Source organism: Coregonus clupeaformis, unplaced genomic scaffold, assembly GCF_020615455.1.
Source record: "Coregonus clupeaformis isolate EN_2021a unplaced genomic scaffold, ASM2061545v1 scaf1026, whole genome shotgun sequence".
Lineage (NCBI taxonomy): Eukaryota > Metazoa > Chordata > Actinopteri > Salmoniformes > Salmonidae > Coregonus > Coregonus clupeaformis.
In genome coordinates this window covers 125,525-143,754 of record NW_025534480.1, presented here as the reverse complement: position 1 = coordinate 143,754, position 18,230 = coordinate 125,525, and the positions used below count along the sequence as shown (strand labels likewise).

Here is an 18,230-nt window from a genome sequence, read left to right as displayed (position 1 = left end):
GCTCGCATTGATGTGCCATCCTGGATGAGCTGCACTACCTGAGCCACTTGTGTGGGTTGTAGACTCCGTCTCATGCTACCACTAGAGTGAAAGCACCGCCAGCATTCAAAAGTGACCAAAACATCAGCCAGGAAGCATAGGAACTGAGAAGTCTGTGGTCACCACCTGCAGAAACACTCCTTTATTGGGGGTGTCTTGCTAATTGCCTATAATTTCCACCTGTTGTCTATACCATTTGCACAACAGCATGTGAAATTTATTGTCAATCAGTGTTGCATCCTAAGTGGACAGTTTGATTTCACAGAAGTGTGATTGACTTGGAGTTACATTGTGTTGTTTAAGTGTTCCCTTTATTTTGTTGAGCAGTGTATTAAGAATGGGCTTAGGCCCCATAAAGTTCATAAACAAGATGGGCTTGGCCACCCCATCATCATACTTGAGTCTTTAGCCAACCGCAATATATATATTAGTGTTGGTCTTAGGCACTTATAAAGTCTGTAAGTCCTCCATATCGTGTTAACATTAGTCACAAATATCTGACTTCAGTATAGTCTATAGCGGTTTCTTCATTAAGACTTATACAGTGGGGAGAACAAGTATTTGATACACTGCCGATTTTGCAGGTTTTCCTACTTACAAAGCATGTAGAGGTCTGTAATTTTTATCATAGGTACCCTTCAACTGTGAGAGACGGAATCTAAAACAAAAATCAAGAAAATCACATTGTATGATTTTTAAATAATTAATTTGCATTTTATTGCATTACATAAGTATTTGATCACCTACCAACCAGTAAGAATTCTGGCTCTCACAGACCTGTTAGTTTTCTTTAAGAAGCCCTCCTGTTCTCCACTCATTACCTGTATTAACTGCACCTGTTTGAACTCGTTACCTGTAAAAAAGACACCTGTCCACACACTCAATCAAACAGACTCCAACCTCTCCACAATGGCCAAGACCAGAGAGCTGTGTAAGGACATCAGGGATAAAATTGTAGACTTGCACAAGGCTGGGATGGGCTACAGGACAATAGGCAAGCAGCTTGGTGAGAAGGCAACAACTGTTGGCACAATTATTAGAAAATGGAAGAAGTTCAAGATGACGGTCAATCACCCTCGGTCTGGGGCTCCATGCAAGATCTCACCTCGTGGGGCATCAATGATCATGAGGAAGGTGAGGGATCAGCCCAGAACTACACGGCAGGACCTGGTCAATGACCTGAAGAGAGCTGGGACCACAGTCTCAAAGAAAACCATTAGTAACACACTACGCCATCATGGATTAAAATCCTGCAGCGCACGCAAGGTCCCCCTGCTCAAGCCAGCGCAAGTCCAGGATGCTTTTCTGCAAAGGGGACAGGACGACTGCACCGTATTGAGGGGAGGATGGATGGGGCCATGTATCGCGAGATCTTGGCCAACAACCTCCTTCCCTCAGTAAGAGCATTGAAGATGGGTCGTGGCTGGGTCTTCCAGCATGACAACGACCAGAAACACACAGCCAGGGCAACTAAGGAGTGGCTCCTTAAAAAGCCTCTCAAGGTCCTGGAGTGGCCTAGCCAGTCTCCAGACCTGAACCCAATAGAAAATCTTTGGAGGGAGCTGAAAGTCCGTATTGCCCAGCGACAGCCCCGAAACCTGAAGGATCTGGAGAAGGTCTGTATGGAGGAGTGGGCCAAAATCCCTGCTGCAGTGTGTGCAAACCTGGTCAAGACCTACAGGAAACATATGATCTCTGTAATTGCAAACAAAGGTTTCTGTACCAAATATTAAGTTCTGCTTTTCTGATGTATCAAATACTTATGTCATGCAATAAAATGCAAATGAATTACTTAAAAATCATACAATGTGATTTTCTGGATTTTGTTTTAGATTCTGTCTCTCACAGTTGAAGTGTACCTATGATAAAAAATTACAGACCTCTACATGCTTTGTAAGTAGGAAAACCTGCAAAATCGGCAGTGTATCAAATACTTGTTCTCCCCACTGTAGTTGGCTTATATGTTTGACTTGGTGGAGTGGAGCAGAGAGGGGGATGGGAGGCTGATCATTGATTGGCTGTAGTGTAGGGTGTGTCATACAATGTATCAAATTTCCAACTGCTAGCTCAAATTCTCACTCAAATGTACCACTAATATGAAAATGTTCCACAGACTGTCTTGCAGACTACTATGCACTGACAAAACATTTAGTGTTACAAATCAAAGCTTAACATTAAAATATGTGATTTCAAATGCAGTGGCGGCTGGCCGATTGAGGCGCTAGGGCGCTCGCCCCTTAAATAAAATTATAAAAAAATAAAATAAAAAATAATAATAATAATAATAAAAACATCAGTATGTCAATATTTGTGTGTTTGAAATATGGAATGCACACAGTAATATGTGTAAGATATGATAGAAAATCATATTCGCAACCTTTCCTCTGCCTGTCAAACGCCTCGTCAGCTCTGGGCGATACAGAAAGTGCCCCGAGGAGGCGGGTCTACGTAGCAGTTAAGCCAATTGCTAATTTACTTAATCATTATTTTATCGCCCCAAGCTCGCCCCTGATAAAATAAGGACCGGGCTCCAGTGGCGCCATTTTTACTAGACGACAATGGCGAGCGCAAACGTTACTCCTCCAAGACCCAACCCTAACTCGGTGAAATCTCTCCTCCAAGATCCGTTTGAGAGGAGAACTTTGTCAGAGAAAGTTCGGGTGAAAGAGCTGGGCCCAGATCAACCTGACCTCTCAATCAGACAGCAGGCTAGCGAGAAAGGGAAGCAGTATATGCGCGGCTTCTCCCGTAGCTGGTACACCAGGAAGGCTTGGCTAGCTGGGTGCACTGATGCTAATGCTTTATTTTGCTTTCCGTGCTTGCTTTTTAAAACGACGGGGTCAGATTCAGCATGGACAGGTACCGGAGTGAGGGATATGAAGCACCTGTCAGAGAAGGTAAAGAAACATGAGAACACCAGGGCACACATGGACAACTCTGTAAAGCTAGCTGTATTAGGAAGGGTGAACATTGCTACGCAGCTGGATGACGGCCACAGGATTGCGGTGAGGAAACACAATGAGGAGGTGGATAAAAACAGGCACATTCTATCCAAAATTATCGATTGTGTGAAGTTCTGTGGGGCTTTTGAGTTGGCCTTGCGTGGGCACGAGGAGACTGACTCCTCGGACAACCCCGGCATTTTCCGGGGCTTAGTGGATTTTGTTGCCTCCCTCGACAGTGTGCTGGAGGAGCACCTGAAGACAGCTACCGTTTTTAAGGGCACGTCAAAGACGATACAGAACGAGCTGTTGGACTGTATGCTGTCAGTGCTTAAGGATTACATCCTGGAGGAAGTAAAGAGTGCTGATTTTATCGCCATTCAAGCTGACGAGACGACTGACGTTTCCACCCACTGCCAGTTGGTGCTTGTGATACGCTACATCGATGCTAAAAGTAACGTCCAAGAGCGTTTTTCGAGTTCATTTTGATCGAGAACGCAACCGCCCGACACCATCGCTACAGCGCTGCTGGAGAGGCTCAGCACCATACTCTCACATGGACAAAAGGCCAAACTTATTGCCCAGGCTTACGACGGAGCAAGTGTGATGAGGGGAGCCACCGGCGGAGTGCAGCGTAAAATAGTGGATGTGTACGAAAATGCGCACTACGTCCACTGCTATGCACATCAGCTGAACCTCATCATGCAGCAGGCTACTTCACGCATCCCCAGGATCGGCACTTTCTTTTCCGACCTTGCAGGATTTTCTGCTTTCTTCTCCAGGTCTCCCAAGCGAACCACCGTGCTTGACGAAGTGGTTGCGCATAGACTCCCAGAGCCTCTACAACACGGTGGAACTTCCACAGTCGCGCTGTAAACACTGTGTACGAGTACAGGGATGACCTCCTAACGTGTTTCCAGACCATCAGAGACTCTGGGAACTTTGATGCCCCGACTGTCAGAGAGGCGGGGGGCTTTGTGAGGATGCTCGAAGACGAGGCTTTCTGTTTTTTCCTGGCACTGTTCCACAAGATCATGCCAAATGTGGACATGCTTTTCAGCCAGCTGCAGAAGAGGAACATCGACCCTGTCTTCATTAAAGCACTTGTCCAGAGGTTCACAGACAGCATGCTAACAATCAGGTAAATAACTATATTTACTATTGGCTGATAAAGATGTTGTTAGAAAGATGAATAGTTCACTTACAACAGTTTAAAAGCCTAAATGTGTCTGGTCATCAAAGTGAGTGATTATCATAGAGCCGTCACAATTATATTTGTTTTAGTATTTTAAAAGGAAAGAGAAGACACAATCAGACGTTGATAATAATGCAGGAAAGTACTACACAGTTTGTAATAATTATTCAGGTGTCCACCAGGTCAATTTCTAGAAGAGGCCTAGTTGTTATTGAAGATTAACTTTATTGCTAAGTGCACAGCAGAACAAAATGATGTTGCATCCCTCTCACAAATGTAATAGAAAAAGGCTTTAAAACGTAATAACATCAGTTAATTATGTACATCACAGGTTAAAAGCAGTTACTAGACATAGTTTGTGTGTATATACACACTATCTGTCTGTCTGTCTATATATATATATATATATATATATATATATATATATATATATATATATATAAAAAGTCACTGGTTGTGTGTTGAGGGGGAATTACAGTGAGTTAAGAAGTCTGATTGCAAGTTATCAAATTAAACTTTATTTTTGGACCCAGGGCCTCAATTCCCTCTTTGTGTGGGGACAGCGCATCTGACGAGCAGCAACAGCCCATCAAGCGACGGAGGATGCTGGGACCAGGAGAACAACAGAGGTTGGCTATAGAGATAAGTTGTGATGTAATTGTCAGTGTTTCCCCCTAGAACTTTTTTCAGGCCTGGTAGTATGTAGCCAAAACCCTGAACAATCAGCACCTTGGTAATCATATACTTGATTTGGACATAGGCATGTGTCAGTCAGGATCACTTGCATCAAAATAGCTTAATTGCAAATTAAAGCTGATGATGTATCTTTTACAGGTATGTGATACCATCCTGAGTCATGCCAAAGAGAGGTTCTCCTTCACCCAGCACCTCATCAGCGCAACACTATTGCACGGAGAGTTGTTCCCACAACACAGTGTGAAGTTCCCCGATACAGCGCTTGAAACAACCGTGGAGGCGTACCCCATGTTGAACAAGGCCAAGCTCAAAACCGAACTGTCCCTCATCTATGAGAACAGTGAGTTCAAGGCTTGTAGTGGTGCAGTGCCCCTGTACCAGTTCTTCATGGAGAACAACCTTCAGAGCACTTTCACAGAGACTGCCAGCCTCCTCAAGATCCTCATCACCACACCCATGACAACTGCTGAGTCAGAAAGGTGCTTCTCTACACTGAAAAGGATCAAGACCTTCCTGAGAAACAGCATGACACAGGATCGCCTGAACGCTCTGGCCATGCTCTCCATGGAGAAGAAACTTGTCAGGGACATTCCTGACTTTAATCAAAGGGTCATTGAGAGGTTTGCCACTCAGAAGGACAGACGGGCAAAATTCCTGTACAAATAAGATGACAGACACACACACACAGAGCAGCTCTGGCCGCATGTTTCTTTGTATATAGTTGACCTTAGCATAAAAATCCAGTTATATATGGTACTCTAGAAAGTCTTAATAGTGTCTTTGCTAATATTACTGTATATATGTTGTTTTGTATCAATTAATTGTTGCAGTTCTGGAGCACATTAACAATTAGTCACATTTAGTATGATCATAAAATACTGTATGCTATTCTTCCAGTCAAAGGTTTGAGTTCATCCACTTGATATCCATTTCTATATTATACATCCTTTTATACAGTGTAAGATTTCCTATAAACTTTATAATAATTTCATGTTATTGTCCACTTTCCACTCTGTTCTGACAGCATGCCTGTTGCGTTGCCTGTTTACTACCAATGGTGAAAAGTTCACTTTAAATGCAAATGAAAGGCTTGGGTTTGTGTAATATGTTTTTGTGTAAGAATGCCTCAACTTTTTAATATTGGCATTAAATAATTACTGAATGTTTCACTGAGCACTGCTGTCCTGCAGTTTGTGTTAAAATATATCGCGATGGTTACAGGAAAAAAAAAGTATGGCACAGCCCCACCGAGAATATTTTTCACCAGCCGCCACTGTTCAAATGACTAAATTAAGTTCAGACAGGCCTGTTATGTGCTCTCTAACACAAACATAAACTGTGTTGTTGTCAACCATTTCACAGATCTAGGATCAGGTGACCTCCACAGAATGTTAACATTAGCCACAAATATCTGACTTCTGCAGAGTGCACAAAAGTACCAAACCACCAAAAGTTTCACAGGTCAACACATCTCTTCCCAGGGTTGCCATGTATGCTTTTTTTTGTGGTTTATTGAGGTACTTTGGAAACTTTGCCGCAGGTGAAAAGTTTTGGTCGCTGGGTGCAAGTTTTTAAACTACTTCTATATTGCAACTACCAACATGGCATTTAAAAAAATCTATTAATTTCCCTGTAATCTTCTGAAATTGTGCTAGTTTTCAGGCTTTGAAGGCAGGTTTTGCGTTGACTTCCTAGAAATTCGTAATTGATCTGGCAAGCCTGTCTCTGCCTGAGCACGATCACCTCTAAAGTAGCTGGGCAGCACCTTTTTAAGGAAGAGGAGGATGGTTGCAGATGTTTACGTTCATGCAAGAAGGTGAGCTATTAACTGAACTGCTAACCAATAGTTTAGCTAAAATTGAATTTGTATTTGGTGTATTGGCAAGCAATGCATGTTCCCGTTGTCTTTATTTTTAATTAGTTAATGTTAGCTCACATATGTCTTTCGGTGGAATCCAACATGCATTGACAATGTTGTGTCAGATATACTGCGTCATGACAGATTGAAATTGGTAGGCTTATCCAAACAATTCATACATATGCAATTGTTACTTTGCATGTTTCTACCTTATACTTATTTACTGCTTGCTAAGGGTTAGCGTGCTAGCTAACGGTTAGCGTGCTAGCGATGCTAACGATGCTAGCTTCTTTTTTTTGTATGATGCTAGCTATGGTGGCAAGCTAGCTAATAAGTTTAGCATAATTGGTAAACATGTCTTTGATTCAGAATACATCAATACATTGTGGTTAACCCAATGTTACATGCATTGGAAAATAAAATTGCTAGTGTAACTTGAATTGGTTTACAAGCTAGCTAGAAAAGCCAGTTCCTTTTCATCTGTTTTGTCAAGCTATAAGCCTGCATGTGTGCTAAAATATTTAATTAAATCCCCTCATTAAATTAATATATTTAAGTTGCACCTGTTTTTTATAGCCCTTACCCAAAGACCTTTTTTTTTCCGTTGGAATAATTTGGATGAAAATAAGAAATATGTGAAAGAAAATAAGAAATAAGTGACCAGATTTTGTTATTGAAAAGCATGGACATTCACATATGTCCATGCTCCTTATTCCCTACACTCATTTTTAAAGATCGAAAACAAAATGGAAGATAAGAGTCCAGGAACATACAAAGCAACCAATGCGGTATGTTTTAAGGCTTAGCCTAGTTTTTTCTGCTTCGCCTAGTATTTAGCGTATGCTTGCCTTGCTTTAGCCAAACCACTCATACTGATTCTCTTTTAGTCTATCCATAAAAGCAGATTCAGTTTCAGTTGCATCCAGGAACTTGCATAATCTGCTTATGTTATGCTTATACTTGCTTTTTTACCTTGAAAGTAGTCTTAAAAAAGGAAATTGTAACAGATGTTTGTTTGACCTCTATTAGTCAATGATATCAGTCATTGGTGTCCCCCAGCCCATCCCTGATGTTGTGTGCAGAGCAATCTTGTCATTCTATTAAGTCTCAACTATTATTTTTGTAACTTGTCTTCCTTTACAAAGGCACTGCAGACGCTAAGAAGACGCATGGAAAATCTAAAGAAACATCACTGAACTTGTGAGGCCAGATTTGAAGCTCAGGTTTGTCAGTTGTTTAGAATGAGGATATTGGGGATGGTTGAATCGTTATAATATCCTATTGCCTAATTTGCACATGACTAATATCATTTTATTGTATCCTTAGATGTCAGACACTGAGGTTGCCAGTACCTCTGAGGCTGCCAGTACCGCTGGGTCGATAGTCCATGTGTTGGATGATGCACCGCCATTGATCAGAACAGACAGCATATTCGTAAGTTAAAGTGTCATTCAACACCAGCACATACTGTAAGTTCTTGTGAATCAGCTTTGTAAATCAAAGATGGGCAAGTCTGCACTTTCATCCTATATTCATTGTATTATAACAAAAAAATCTAAATTAGAGGAGCACAGAGCCATAACTAATCAAAATGTGCCGGTGTCCAAATACTTTCTGTGTTATCTGTCTAGTTATCCAATATACTTTTTTCTTCAATACAGTTGACCAAAGCTATGCTTGGATACAAGACTGATGACTCAATAACCAGCATTGACAACAGTGAAGATGATTATGTCCCAAGGTCATCAGAGGAAGACGATTCCGATGAATTTTCAGAACCAAAGACAAGGGTGGACAGCAGTAAACACGATGATCTAGTCTCAGAGGGAGACAGTTCAGATAAATTAGCGGGTGTCAAGAGAAAGAAGCAATACAAGAAGACTATCAAGAGATGCAGAAGTTCCTCAGAAGAAAACAGCTCAAATGGAGAATCAGAACTCAAGAGAATGAAGCGATACGAAAATACTTATAAGAGATGTACTAGTTCCCCAAAGTCGAACACTAGCAGTGAATCATTGCTTGTAATGAATGTCTCAGAAGTAGATGGATCCAAAAAGTACCACCAAAAAAAGCACTTCTGTCTGTTTTGCGAGCAACCGCAATCCAAAATCGCCCGTCATTTAGAACATAAACATGGGGATGAAATGGAAGTAGCTACTGCACTTCAGTTTGCAAAGAAGTCAAAAGCTAGGAGACTTCAGCTGAATCTCCTTCGCAAGAAGGGGAATCGGGCACACAACATTCAGGCACTTAAAGAAGGAAAGGGTGTTTTGGTACCATGTAAGCAAACAAGTGATGACAAGAGCAATCACCAGGACTATCAGCATTGTTTTGCCTGCCATGGGCTCTTTAAACGCAAATCTATGTGGAGGCATGTGGCAAGGTGCACACTAGCACAAAATGTTCGTAAGGAGATGCCTGGCAAAACCAGAATACAGGCACTCTGTGCTAGTGCTCAACCGGTTGCTAAAGGAGTCAGCGAGAAGGTCTGGAAACTGGTGAGTAACATGGCTCAAGATGATGTAGCCCATGCAGTAAAAGAAGACAGATACATCTTGGCATTGGGTGAAAAAATGTACAACAAGAAATGGGAGAACCCCTCACAACACCAGCACATTCGTCAAACTTTGCGAGAACTAGGGAGACTCGTGATTAAAGGTAGAAAGGTGACACCACTGAAAAAGATGAAGGATTATATCAACCCACAACACTTCAATACATCATAAAAGCTGTCAAAGAAGTGACTGGCTTTGATGAAAAGACAAACAAATTTGAAAAAAGCAACCTTGGCCACAAAGCTTGGGCAAAGCATCCAGAAAATTGCAGACGTCATGGAGGGTGAAGCTCTTATTACCCAGAATGAAGAAAAGTTGAAGCTAGTCCGAGACTTCCAAGGCATCTACCGTCTTCGCTGGAATGAAATGATCTCTTTTGCTGCATATCGTACACGAACAGAGGAAATGGAACGCACCGCAGCTTATTCCATTAGCAGATGATGTTAAAAAAATGGACATGTACTTAGATGAAAAGCAGAAACAATACTACAACCAACTGTGCGATGAGAAAACCTCAAGAAAATGGTGCAATCTAGCAAAAGTGATACTGGCTCAGATGATTATCTTCAACAGGAAAAGAGAGGGAGAGGTGTCAAAGATGTCTGTGGCAACATTTCACTCCAGGGACAAATCCCCACTTAACACAGATGTTGCAGTGGCGCTAACAGAGGTTGAGAGACTGCTCTGTGCGCATTTTGAACGCATCGAAACCTGTGGGAAGCGTGGCAGGAAGGTGCCTGTATTCCTCACTCCAGTGATGGTGGAATCTTTAGAGCTGCTTATCAAAGAGCGGTGCTCATGTGGAGTGAGCGAAGGTAATATCTACTTATTTGCCAGGCCAGGATATGATACACATTTTCGGGGAATGACTGCATCCGCGTCTATGCCAAACAATGTGGTGCCAAGTTACCTGAAGCATTGTCATCAACTAAACTACGAAAACAGGTTACCACCCTCTCTAGAGTGTTAAATCTCAATGATACAGAACAGGACCAGTTTGCTGACTTCTTGGGTCATGACATTCGGATTCATCGAAAGTTCTACCGTCTTCCAGAGGGAACGCTTCAGTTGGCAAAAATAAGTAAAATACTGATGGCGTGTGAACAGGGCAGATTGGCAGAGTTCAAGGGGAAAACTCTGGATCAAATAACCATCAGCCCCAGTGGTAAGTTTACCCCCAGTGTTTAGTTTAATGGCAAAATGTTTACACTTTGATTTGTTTTGCGCAGATTTTGCTTGCCTCAATTTACCATTCTTCTTTTGGCTGTCTTTTACAAACTGTTATGTCTGAAGAAATGGATGCTGCAGCCACTGATTGCGCATCAGAGAGTGACTCTGAGAGAGAGGAGTCGTCTGAAAAATCCTATGAAGGAAATCTGACAGGTATGCCTATACCTTACATACACATGGACCTATTCTTAATTACAATGTACTGTTGGAAAATGACATGATTTCCACTGATATTTTCCAGGAGAGATGTCAGCAATTCGGGCCAAACAGCCAATGACCAAGGGAAAGCTGGGACAAAAGAGAGGCCCACACGGTAAGCATGTTTCCTGCTGCCTTCAGTCAGTGCGTTTTCACTCTGTAGTGTCAACCTATGGCTGTACTGTGCTGGTCCAGATCAATTCTGTCCTCATCAGTTAGTGTATTTCCAACCATGCCAGCACAGAACGGTTGAGTTTGGATTGTACACAAGTCAAGACATTAGATCTGGAATTAGTGTGTCAGGATAGATGATAACACAGAAGGATTACCACACTTTAGATTGTTTTTCTTGGAGGTAGGGAACTTGATTTAATACTTATTGCTTTTATTAGAAGGTTTACATTGCAAACAGATTGTTGGGCTTAGATTCCATACAGATTGAGTCTGCCTTGATGTCAGCATTGCACATTCTTCTCTCACACGCTTATCTATGTAGTTATTTAGTTAGGATTGTTAGCTTAACTTCAACACACTCACTGAATATACAGCTGCAACCTTGTAGAGTTAATAGAAAGAGAGGTTCAAGTTCATTGTAGTCATCCTTTTAATTTTTGTAATTTTTTTGTGGCCTAATGTAGTCATGTATAATGCAATCTCTTTCCAAAGGTGCCAAAGGAACAAAAAGGTATTGGTCGACAATAGAGGTGGATGCAGTTGAAGATTCCTTGATGAATTTTATCCGAATGGGAAAAACGCCTGGAAAACAAGACTGTGAGAAATGCATTGCTGCTTCTCCACAAGCACTAGTAAACAGGGACTGGAGAGGGGTGAAGTTCTATGTACACAACAGAATAATTGCAGATCAGAGAAAATAAGTGTAGACTATGGTTCTGCTCTATCCAGATTTTAATTTCTTATATAGTAGCTACCAACTGAATGTCACTTTTGTTTTCTTTGTGATCTTGGGTTTCTTAGCCTGTATTACATTGGAGAAATTAAAGTCCTTAAATGGTTATTCCTTAGTTCTTAAGGTTCCTGAGAGAACTCGGTTCTGCTTTATTTGAAGTTCTTATGAATGTTTCATATATACAGTTGAAGTCGGAAGTTTAAATACACCTTAGCCAAAAACATTTAAACTCAGTTTTTCACAATTCTTGACATTTAATCCTAGTAAAAATTCCCTGTCTTAGGTCAGTTAGGATCACCACTTTATTTTAAGAATGTGAAATGTCAGAATAATAGTTGAGAGAATGATTTATTTCAGCTTTCATTTCTTTCATCACATTCCCAGTGGGTCAGAAGTTTAGATCCTACCAAATACTAATTGAGTGTATTGCCTTTAAATTGTTTAACGTTTCGGGTAGCCTTCCACAAGCTTCCCACAATAATTTGGGTGAATTTTGGCCCATTCCTCCTGACAGAGCTGGTGTAACTGAGTCAGGTTTGTAGGCCTCCTTGCTCGCACACGCTTTTCAGTTCTGCCCACAAATATTCTATAAGATTGAGGTCAGGGCTTTGTGATGGCCACTCCAATACCTTGACATTGTTGTCCTTAAGCCATTTTGCCACAACTTTGGAAGTATGCTTGGGGTCATTGTCCATTTCGAAGACCCATTTGCGACCAAGCTTTAACTTCCTGACTGATGTCTTGAGATGTTGTTGGTGTTCATCGGCTTGCAAGCGTCCCCCTTTTTCCTCCAAACATAACGATGGTCATTATGGCCAAATATTTTTGTTTCATCAGACCAGAGGACATTTCTCCAAAAAGTACGATCTTTGTCCCCATGTGCAGTTGCAAACCGTAGTCAGACTTTTTTTATGGCGGTTTTGGAGCAGTGGCTTCTTCCTTGCTGAGCGGCCTTTCAGGTTATGTCGATATAGGACTCGTTTTACTGTGGATATAGATACTTTTGTACCTGTTTCCTCCAGAATCTTCAAGGTCCTTTGCTGTTGTTCTGGGATTGATTTGCACTTTCCGCACCAAAGTACGTTCATCTCTAGGAGACAGAACGCGTCTCCTTCCTGAGCGGTATGACGGCTGCGTGGTCCCATAGTGTTAATACTTGCGTACTATTGTTTGTACAGATGAACGTGGTACCTTCAGGCGTTTGAATATTGCTCCCAAGGATGAACCAGACTTGTGGATGTCAATTTTCTTTTCTTCTGAGGTCTTGGCTGATTTATTTTCATTTTCCCATGATGTCAAGCAAAGAGGCACTGAGTTTGAAGGTAGGCCTTGAAATACATCCACAGGTACACCTCCAATTGACTCAAATGATGTCAATTAGCCTATCAGAAGCTTCTAAAGCCATGACATCATTTTCTGGAATTTTCCAAGCTGTTTAAAGGCACAGTCAACTTAGTGTATGTAAACTTCTGACCCACTGGAATTGTGATACAGTGAATTATAAGTGAAATAATCTGTCTGTAAACAATTGTTGGAAAAATTACTTGTGTCATGCACAAAGTAGATGTCCTAACTGACTTGCCAAAACTATAGTTTGTTAACAAGAAATTTGTGGAGTGGTTGAAAACCGAGGTCACCTTTGGAGTGACTAAGGTTCTCCTGAATACTTCAAGGGTTTTTCAAGTTTGGAAGCCTGCTGATGACTTTGAATGTTACACAAAAATAAAAAACATTTTCCTAAACTATTCATCTGTTACTTGGATCGTGTCGCATCATTGTGGCATTCTACCTGCTACACTAGAAACAAACCTTGCTTACAAACAAATACTGGTACTTGAGACACAATGACCACAACATGTAACTCATGCACCAACCCCCTGAACCAATTCTGCTAAACTACAAGCACAATTCCTGCTTTACACTCAAATTGCAGTTCTACAACACACTCTTTTCAAAACACTACACACAAATCTTTGCATTTGGCACAATTTTCATGCAGAAAATCTCTTGTTTTCACAATGAACACACTGCCATTCAAATATGCACACTGACTCATCACATGGGCAAACACCCGTCACACAGTTTTACAATTAGCAATCAGAGCTTTAGCATAAAAGGGCAACAGGTGAGCTCTTCTGTTTTGGAGCAATGGATGCCAACATTGGAAACAGAGGCAGAGCCAGAGGAGTGAGAGTAAGAGGAGGAGGAGGAGGACGAGGACGAGGAAGGCCAAGGACGGTAATCTCTGATGAGATCCGAGCCACTTTGGTTGATCATGTGGTCAACCATGGTCTAACAATGAGGGAGGCTGGGCAAAGAGTACAGCCAACTTTGAGCAGGTGCAGTGGAGCACCGGTTCATCTTCATTGATGAGGTTGGATTCAACCTCACAAAAAGAAGAAAGAGGGGAAGGAATATCATCGGCCAGCGTGCCATTGTTCAAGTCCCTGGCCAGCGCGGAGGGAACATCACAATGTGTGCAGCGATTACCCACCACGGCGTCATCCATCACCATGCTACCACTTGGCCCCTACAACACCGCCCATCTGATCACGTTCCTGGACACCCCTACACAACACACTCATTCCACCAGATCAGGTAGATGGCCCAGAGCAGCTCAGGTACGTTGTCATTTGGGACAACGTAAGTTTCCCACAGGGCTGCTCTGGTTCGTAACTGGTTCACTGCCCACCCACGCTTTTAGTTGTTTATTCTCCATTCCTCAATCCTATTGAGGAATTTTTTTTCTGCCTGGAGATGGAAAGTGTATGGACCGAAATCCACAAACGCGAACTTACCTCTTCTCCAAGCTATGGAAGACGCATGTGGAGATATAGCAGCTGATGCTTTTCATGGCTGGAATCGCCATGCTAGGCGATATTTCCCCCGCTGCTTGGCCAGGGAAAACATTGCTTGTGATGTGGATGAGGTGCTGTGGCCAGACCGCAACAGAAGAGAGGATGCAGCATTTATTATTTTTACTGTAATTGTATACATTAAATTCTTCTGTTTTGTATGTAAACCACTGTATGTGTAACTTTGTGTTGGTTGGGAATGGGATGTACACTGTGTACATTGTTTTTGTGGGAAAAATGAAATATATTTGTTACCGTGTATTTGTGTGTTCTGAGTATAATAACAATATTCTCAAATATTTTACAACACACTTATGTTTGTACTGTCTGTAGTAATGGCAACACTGAACCAAAAAAAGGCCTAAGTCATTATGATGAATGGAGAAGAAGTGTTTTCCGTTCATCATAGTGTTTACATTGAGCACATCAGTGTTCAACTGGTTCTTATAAATGTCTATTCATATGATGGTTTGTGTGTGTCATTTGAAAACAAAATACCATTTTGATAAGAAATAACATGGTTTTGAATGTAAAGTTTCATTTTGCTGGAGAATTGAGGGGTTTTGCCCATTGTGTGTGTGTTATTTGATTTGTGTGTAGAGTTCTGAGAATATGAGGCATGCTTTCAGAAAATGTGTGTAAACAATCGAGAAAAACTGTAATTATTGTACGCTTCCTTTAGGCGCAACGCATGGCAGTTGGATGCTTTCATGATTTCATAGGCGGCATTCCCTTCATGGCTGATGGCAATGCATTATAATGCAATGTACGGTCTCAATTAGGTGGTAAAATTTCAAGTGTACTTTTTTCAAGGAGTAAGTCACTTTAAGTGATTTCCTGATTATAGATTTTTTTTCAAACTCATGAGTGTAATTTCTGTGCTCCTATGATGTCTGGAAAGCATTGTCCTCGAAAGGTAGGTATTTAAGAGGGGTCCTTAATTGGTTACAAATACAAGACTGTGTGTGTGTGTGTGTGTCGTGTGTGTGTCCAGTGTGTGTGTCCAGTGTGTGTGTGTGTGTGTGTGTGTGTGTGTGTTTGTCCAGTGTGTGTGTGTCCAGTGTGTGTGTGTCCAGTGTGTGTGTGTGTGTGTGTACAGTGTGTGTGTGTGTGTGTGTGTGTACAGTGTGTGTGTGTGTGTGTGTGTGTGTGTTTAGTGTGTTTGTGTTTGTGTGTCCCCAGTGTGTGTATGTGTCCAGTGTGTGTGTCCATTGTGTGGGTGTGTCCAGTGTGTGTGCGTGTCCAGTGTGTGTGTGTGTGTGTGTGTCAGTGTTACCATGGTTATTATTTACAGGGACACTGAGGAGTCAACATCATAAACCCTAAACCCTGGATAGAGGGGCTCAGTGAATGTGGAGTGGAATGTGTTCAGGTGGGTCAGTGTGTCAGAGGAGACTCTGTAGAAGGACAGAGTGCCGGCTGGCCAGTCCAGATACACTCCTACTCTGTGGGAGCTGGAGGAGGGGACGTCTATGGTAGTGGACTTATTATTGTGCCAGGCAGAGTAACTGTTGTCAGAGCAGTCCAGAATCCAGGACTTGTCATTGTATCCAAGACAACAGTCACTACCCCCTCCTCTCCTGCTGATTCCTTTATATGCCACTCCTATATCAGCCCTTCTCCCACTCCACTCTACCTCCCAGTAACAGCGCCCAGTCAGACCCTCTCTACACAGCACCTGTCTCCTGTCCTCAAATCTCTCTGGGTGATCAGGATACGGCTGCTCCTCTCTCCTCCATGTCACCTTTCTGTTCTCCTCAGACAGAGAGAGGAATCTGTTTACTGTGTTTGGGTCCAGTGTGAGATCACAGACATCTGATGGATGAAACCAGACACAATATTAGAAATCATCATCATTCACATTAGAATGTTAACTCACTTTTCACTAATTCATTTAATGTAGATGTTTCTAGGTATCAAAAGGAGAAGTTAAGGTAACTTGAGACTTGTTGAATGATCATATGTTATACTGTATGGTAATATAAAACACACTTATTCCCATTAATTACACACACACACACACACACACACACACACACACACACACACACACACACACACACACACACACACACACACACACACACACACACACACACACACACACACACCTGAACACACACACACATCCTGAACACACACATATCTTGAACACACACACACACATCCTGAACACACACACACACACACACACTGAATACACACACACACACACACACATTTCTAATGTAACAGGAACACGCCACACACACACACACACATTGTCAAAGCAACTCTTTGTAAACTTTGGTGTCCCTGATTTGTGCTTCTGTAGAACTACAGCTGATATTTAATATGACCAAGTAAGTAATGATGGTGGTCTTTGACTTTGACTTCACTTGAATTAAGACTTATTCTTAGTCATATTCTTCCCAGCAGTAAACACTCACATTTTCTAAGTCCAGGTTTCATTGTGTTCTCTCCACCATGTTCCACACTGTAGCGGTAAGCAGAAGAACAGACAGTCATTGAGGGATACACCTGAACTCACACACACACACACACACACACACACACACACACACACACACACACACACACACACACACACACACAGTCAGCTTATAACTTTGTCCAAGTGTGTGTGTGTATGTGTGTGTGTGTTTGTGTGTGTGTCCACTCTGTGTGTGTGTGTCCAGTGTGTGAGTGTGTGTGTGTGTGTGTGCGTCCTTTGTGTGTGTGTCCAGTGTGAGTGTGTGTGTGTGTGTGTGTCCAATGTGTGTGTGTACATTGTGTGTGTGTGTGTGTGTGTGAGTCCAGTGTGTGTGTGTGTGTGTGTGTGTGTGTGTGTGTGTGTGTGTGTGTGTGTGTGTGTGTGTCCAGTGTGTGTGTGTGTGTGTGTGTGGGTCCAGTGTGTGTTTGTGTCCAGTGTGTGTGTGTGTGTGTGTGTGTGTCCAGTGTGTGTGTGTGTGTGTGTGTGTGTGTGTGTGTCCAGTGTGAATGTGTGTGTGTGTGTGTGTGTCCAGTGTGTGTCCGTCCAGTGTCTGTGTGTGTCCAGTGTGAGTGTGTGTGTGTCCAGTGTGTGTGTGTGTGTGTGTCCAGTGTGTGTGAGTTTTGTCCAGTGCGTGTGTCCAGTATGTGTGTGTTTGCCAGTGTGTGTCTGTGTGTGTGTGTGTGGGTCCAGTGTGTAAGTGTGTGTGCGTGTGTGTGTGTGTCCAGTGTGTGTGTGTGTGTGTCAAGTGTGTGTGTGTTTGTCCAGTGTGAGTGTTTGTGTGTGTGTGTGTGTGTGTCCAGTGTGTGTCTCTGTGTGTCCAGTGTGAGTGTGTGTGTGTCCAGTGTGTGTGTGTGTGTGTCCAGTGTGTGTGTCCAGTATGTGTGTGTTTTCCAGTCTGTGTCTGTGTGTGTGTGTTTGTGTGTGGGTCCAGTGTGTGTGTGTGTGTGTGTCCAGTGTGTGTGTGTCCAGTGTGTGTGTGTTTGTCCAGTGTGTGTGTGTGTCCAGTGTGTGTGTGTGTGTCTGTCCAGCATGTGTGTGTTTGTCCAGTGTGTGTGTGTGTGTGTGTGTGTGTGTGTGTGTCCAGTGTGTGTATGTGTGTGTTTGTCCAGTGTGTGTGTGTGTACAGTCTGTTTGTGTGTGTGTTTAGTGTTTGTGTGTAAAGTGTGTGTGTGTGTGTGTGTGTTTGTGTGTCCAGTGTAAGTGTGTGTGTGTGTGTGTGTGTGTGTGTCCAGTGTGTGTATGTGTGTCTAGTGTGTGTGTGTGTGTCCAGTTTTTGTGTGTG

At 42.4% G+C, this 18,230-nt stretch overlaps 1 protein-coding gene across 1 annotated transcript; it reads left to right on the top strand.

The window, feature by feature from the left end:
* Positions 1-6,084: 6,084 nt before the first annotated feature.
* Positions 6,085-9,456, top strand: LOC121555756. Its single transcript, XM_041869588.2, has 3 exons — positions 6,085-7,953; positions 8,057-8,164; positions 8,392-9,456. The coding sequence occupies exons 2-3, from the start codon at positions 8,057-8,059 to the stop codon at positions 9,454-9,456; spliced, it is 1,173 nt and encodes a 390-aa protein (XP_041725522.2). The 5' UTR covers positions 6,085-7,953.
* The last annotated feature ends 8,774 nt before the right edge of the window (positions 9,457-18,230 follow it).

Coding starts and splice junctions, on each gene's coding strand:
- LOC121555756 (XM_041869588.2), top strand. CDS start 8,057: ATGTCAGACACTGAGGTTGCCAGTACCTCTGAGGCTGCCAGTACCGCT. Junction 8,165..8,391: donor TCAGAACAGACAGCATATTC/GTAAGTTAAAGT, acceptor TCTTCAATACAG/TTGACCAAAGCTATGCTTGG.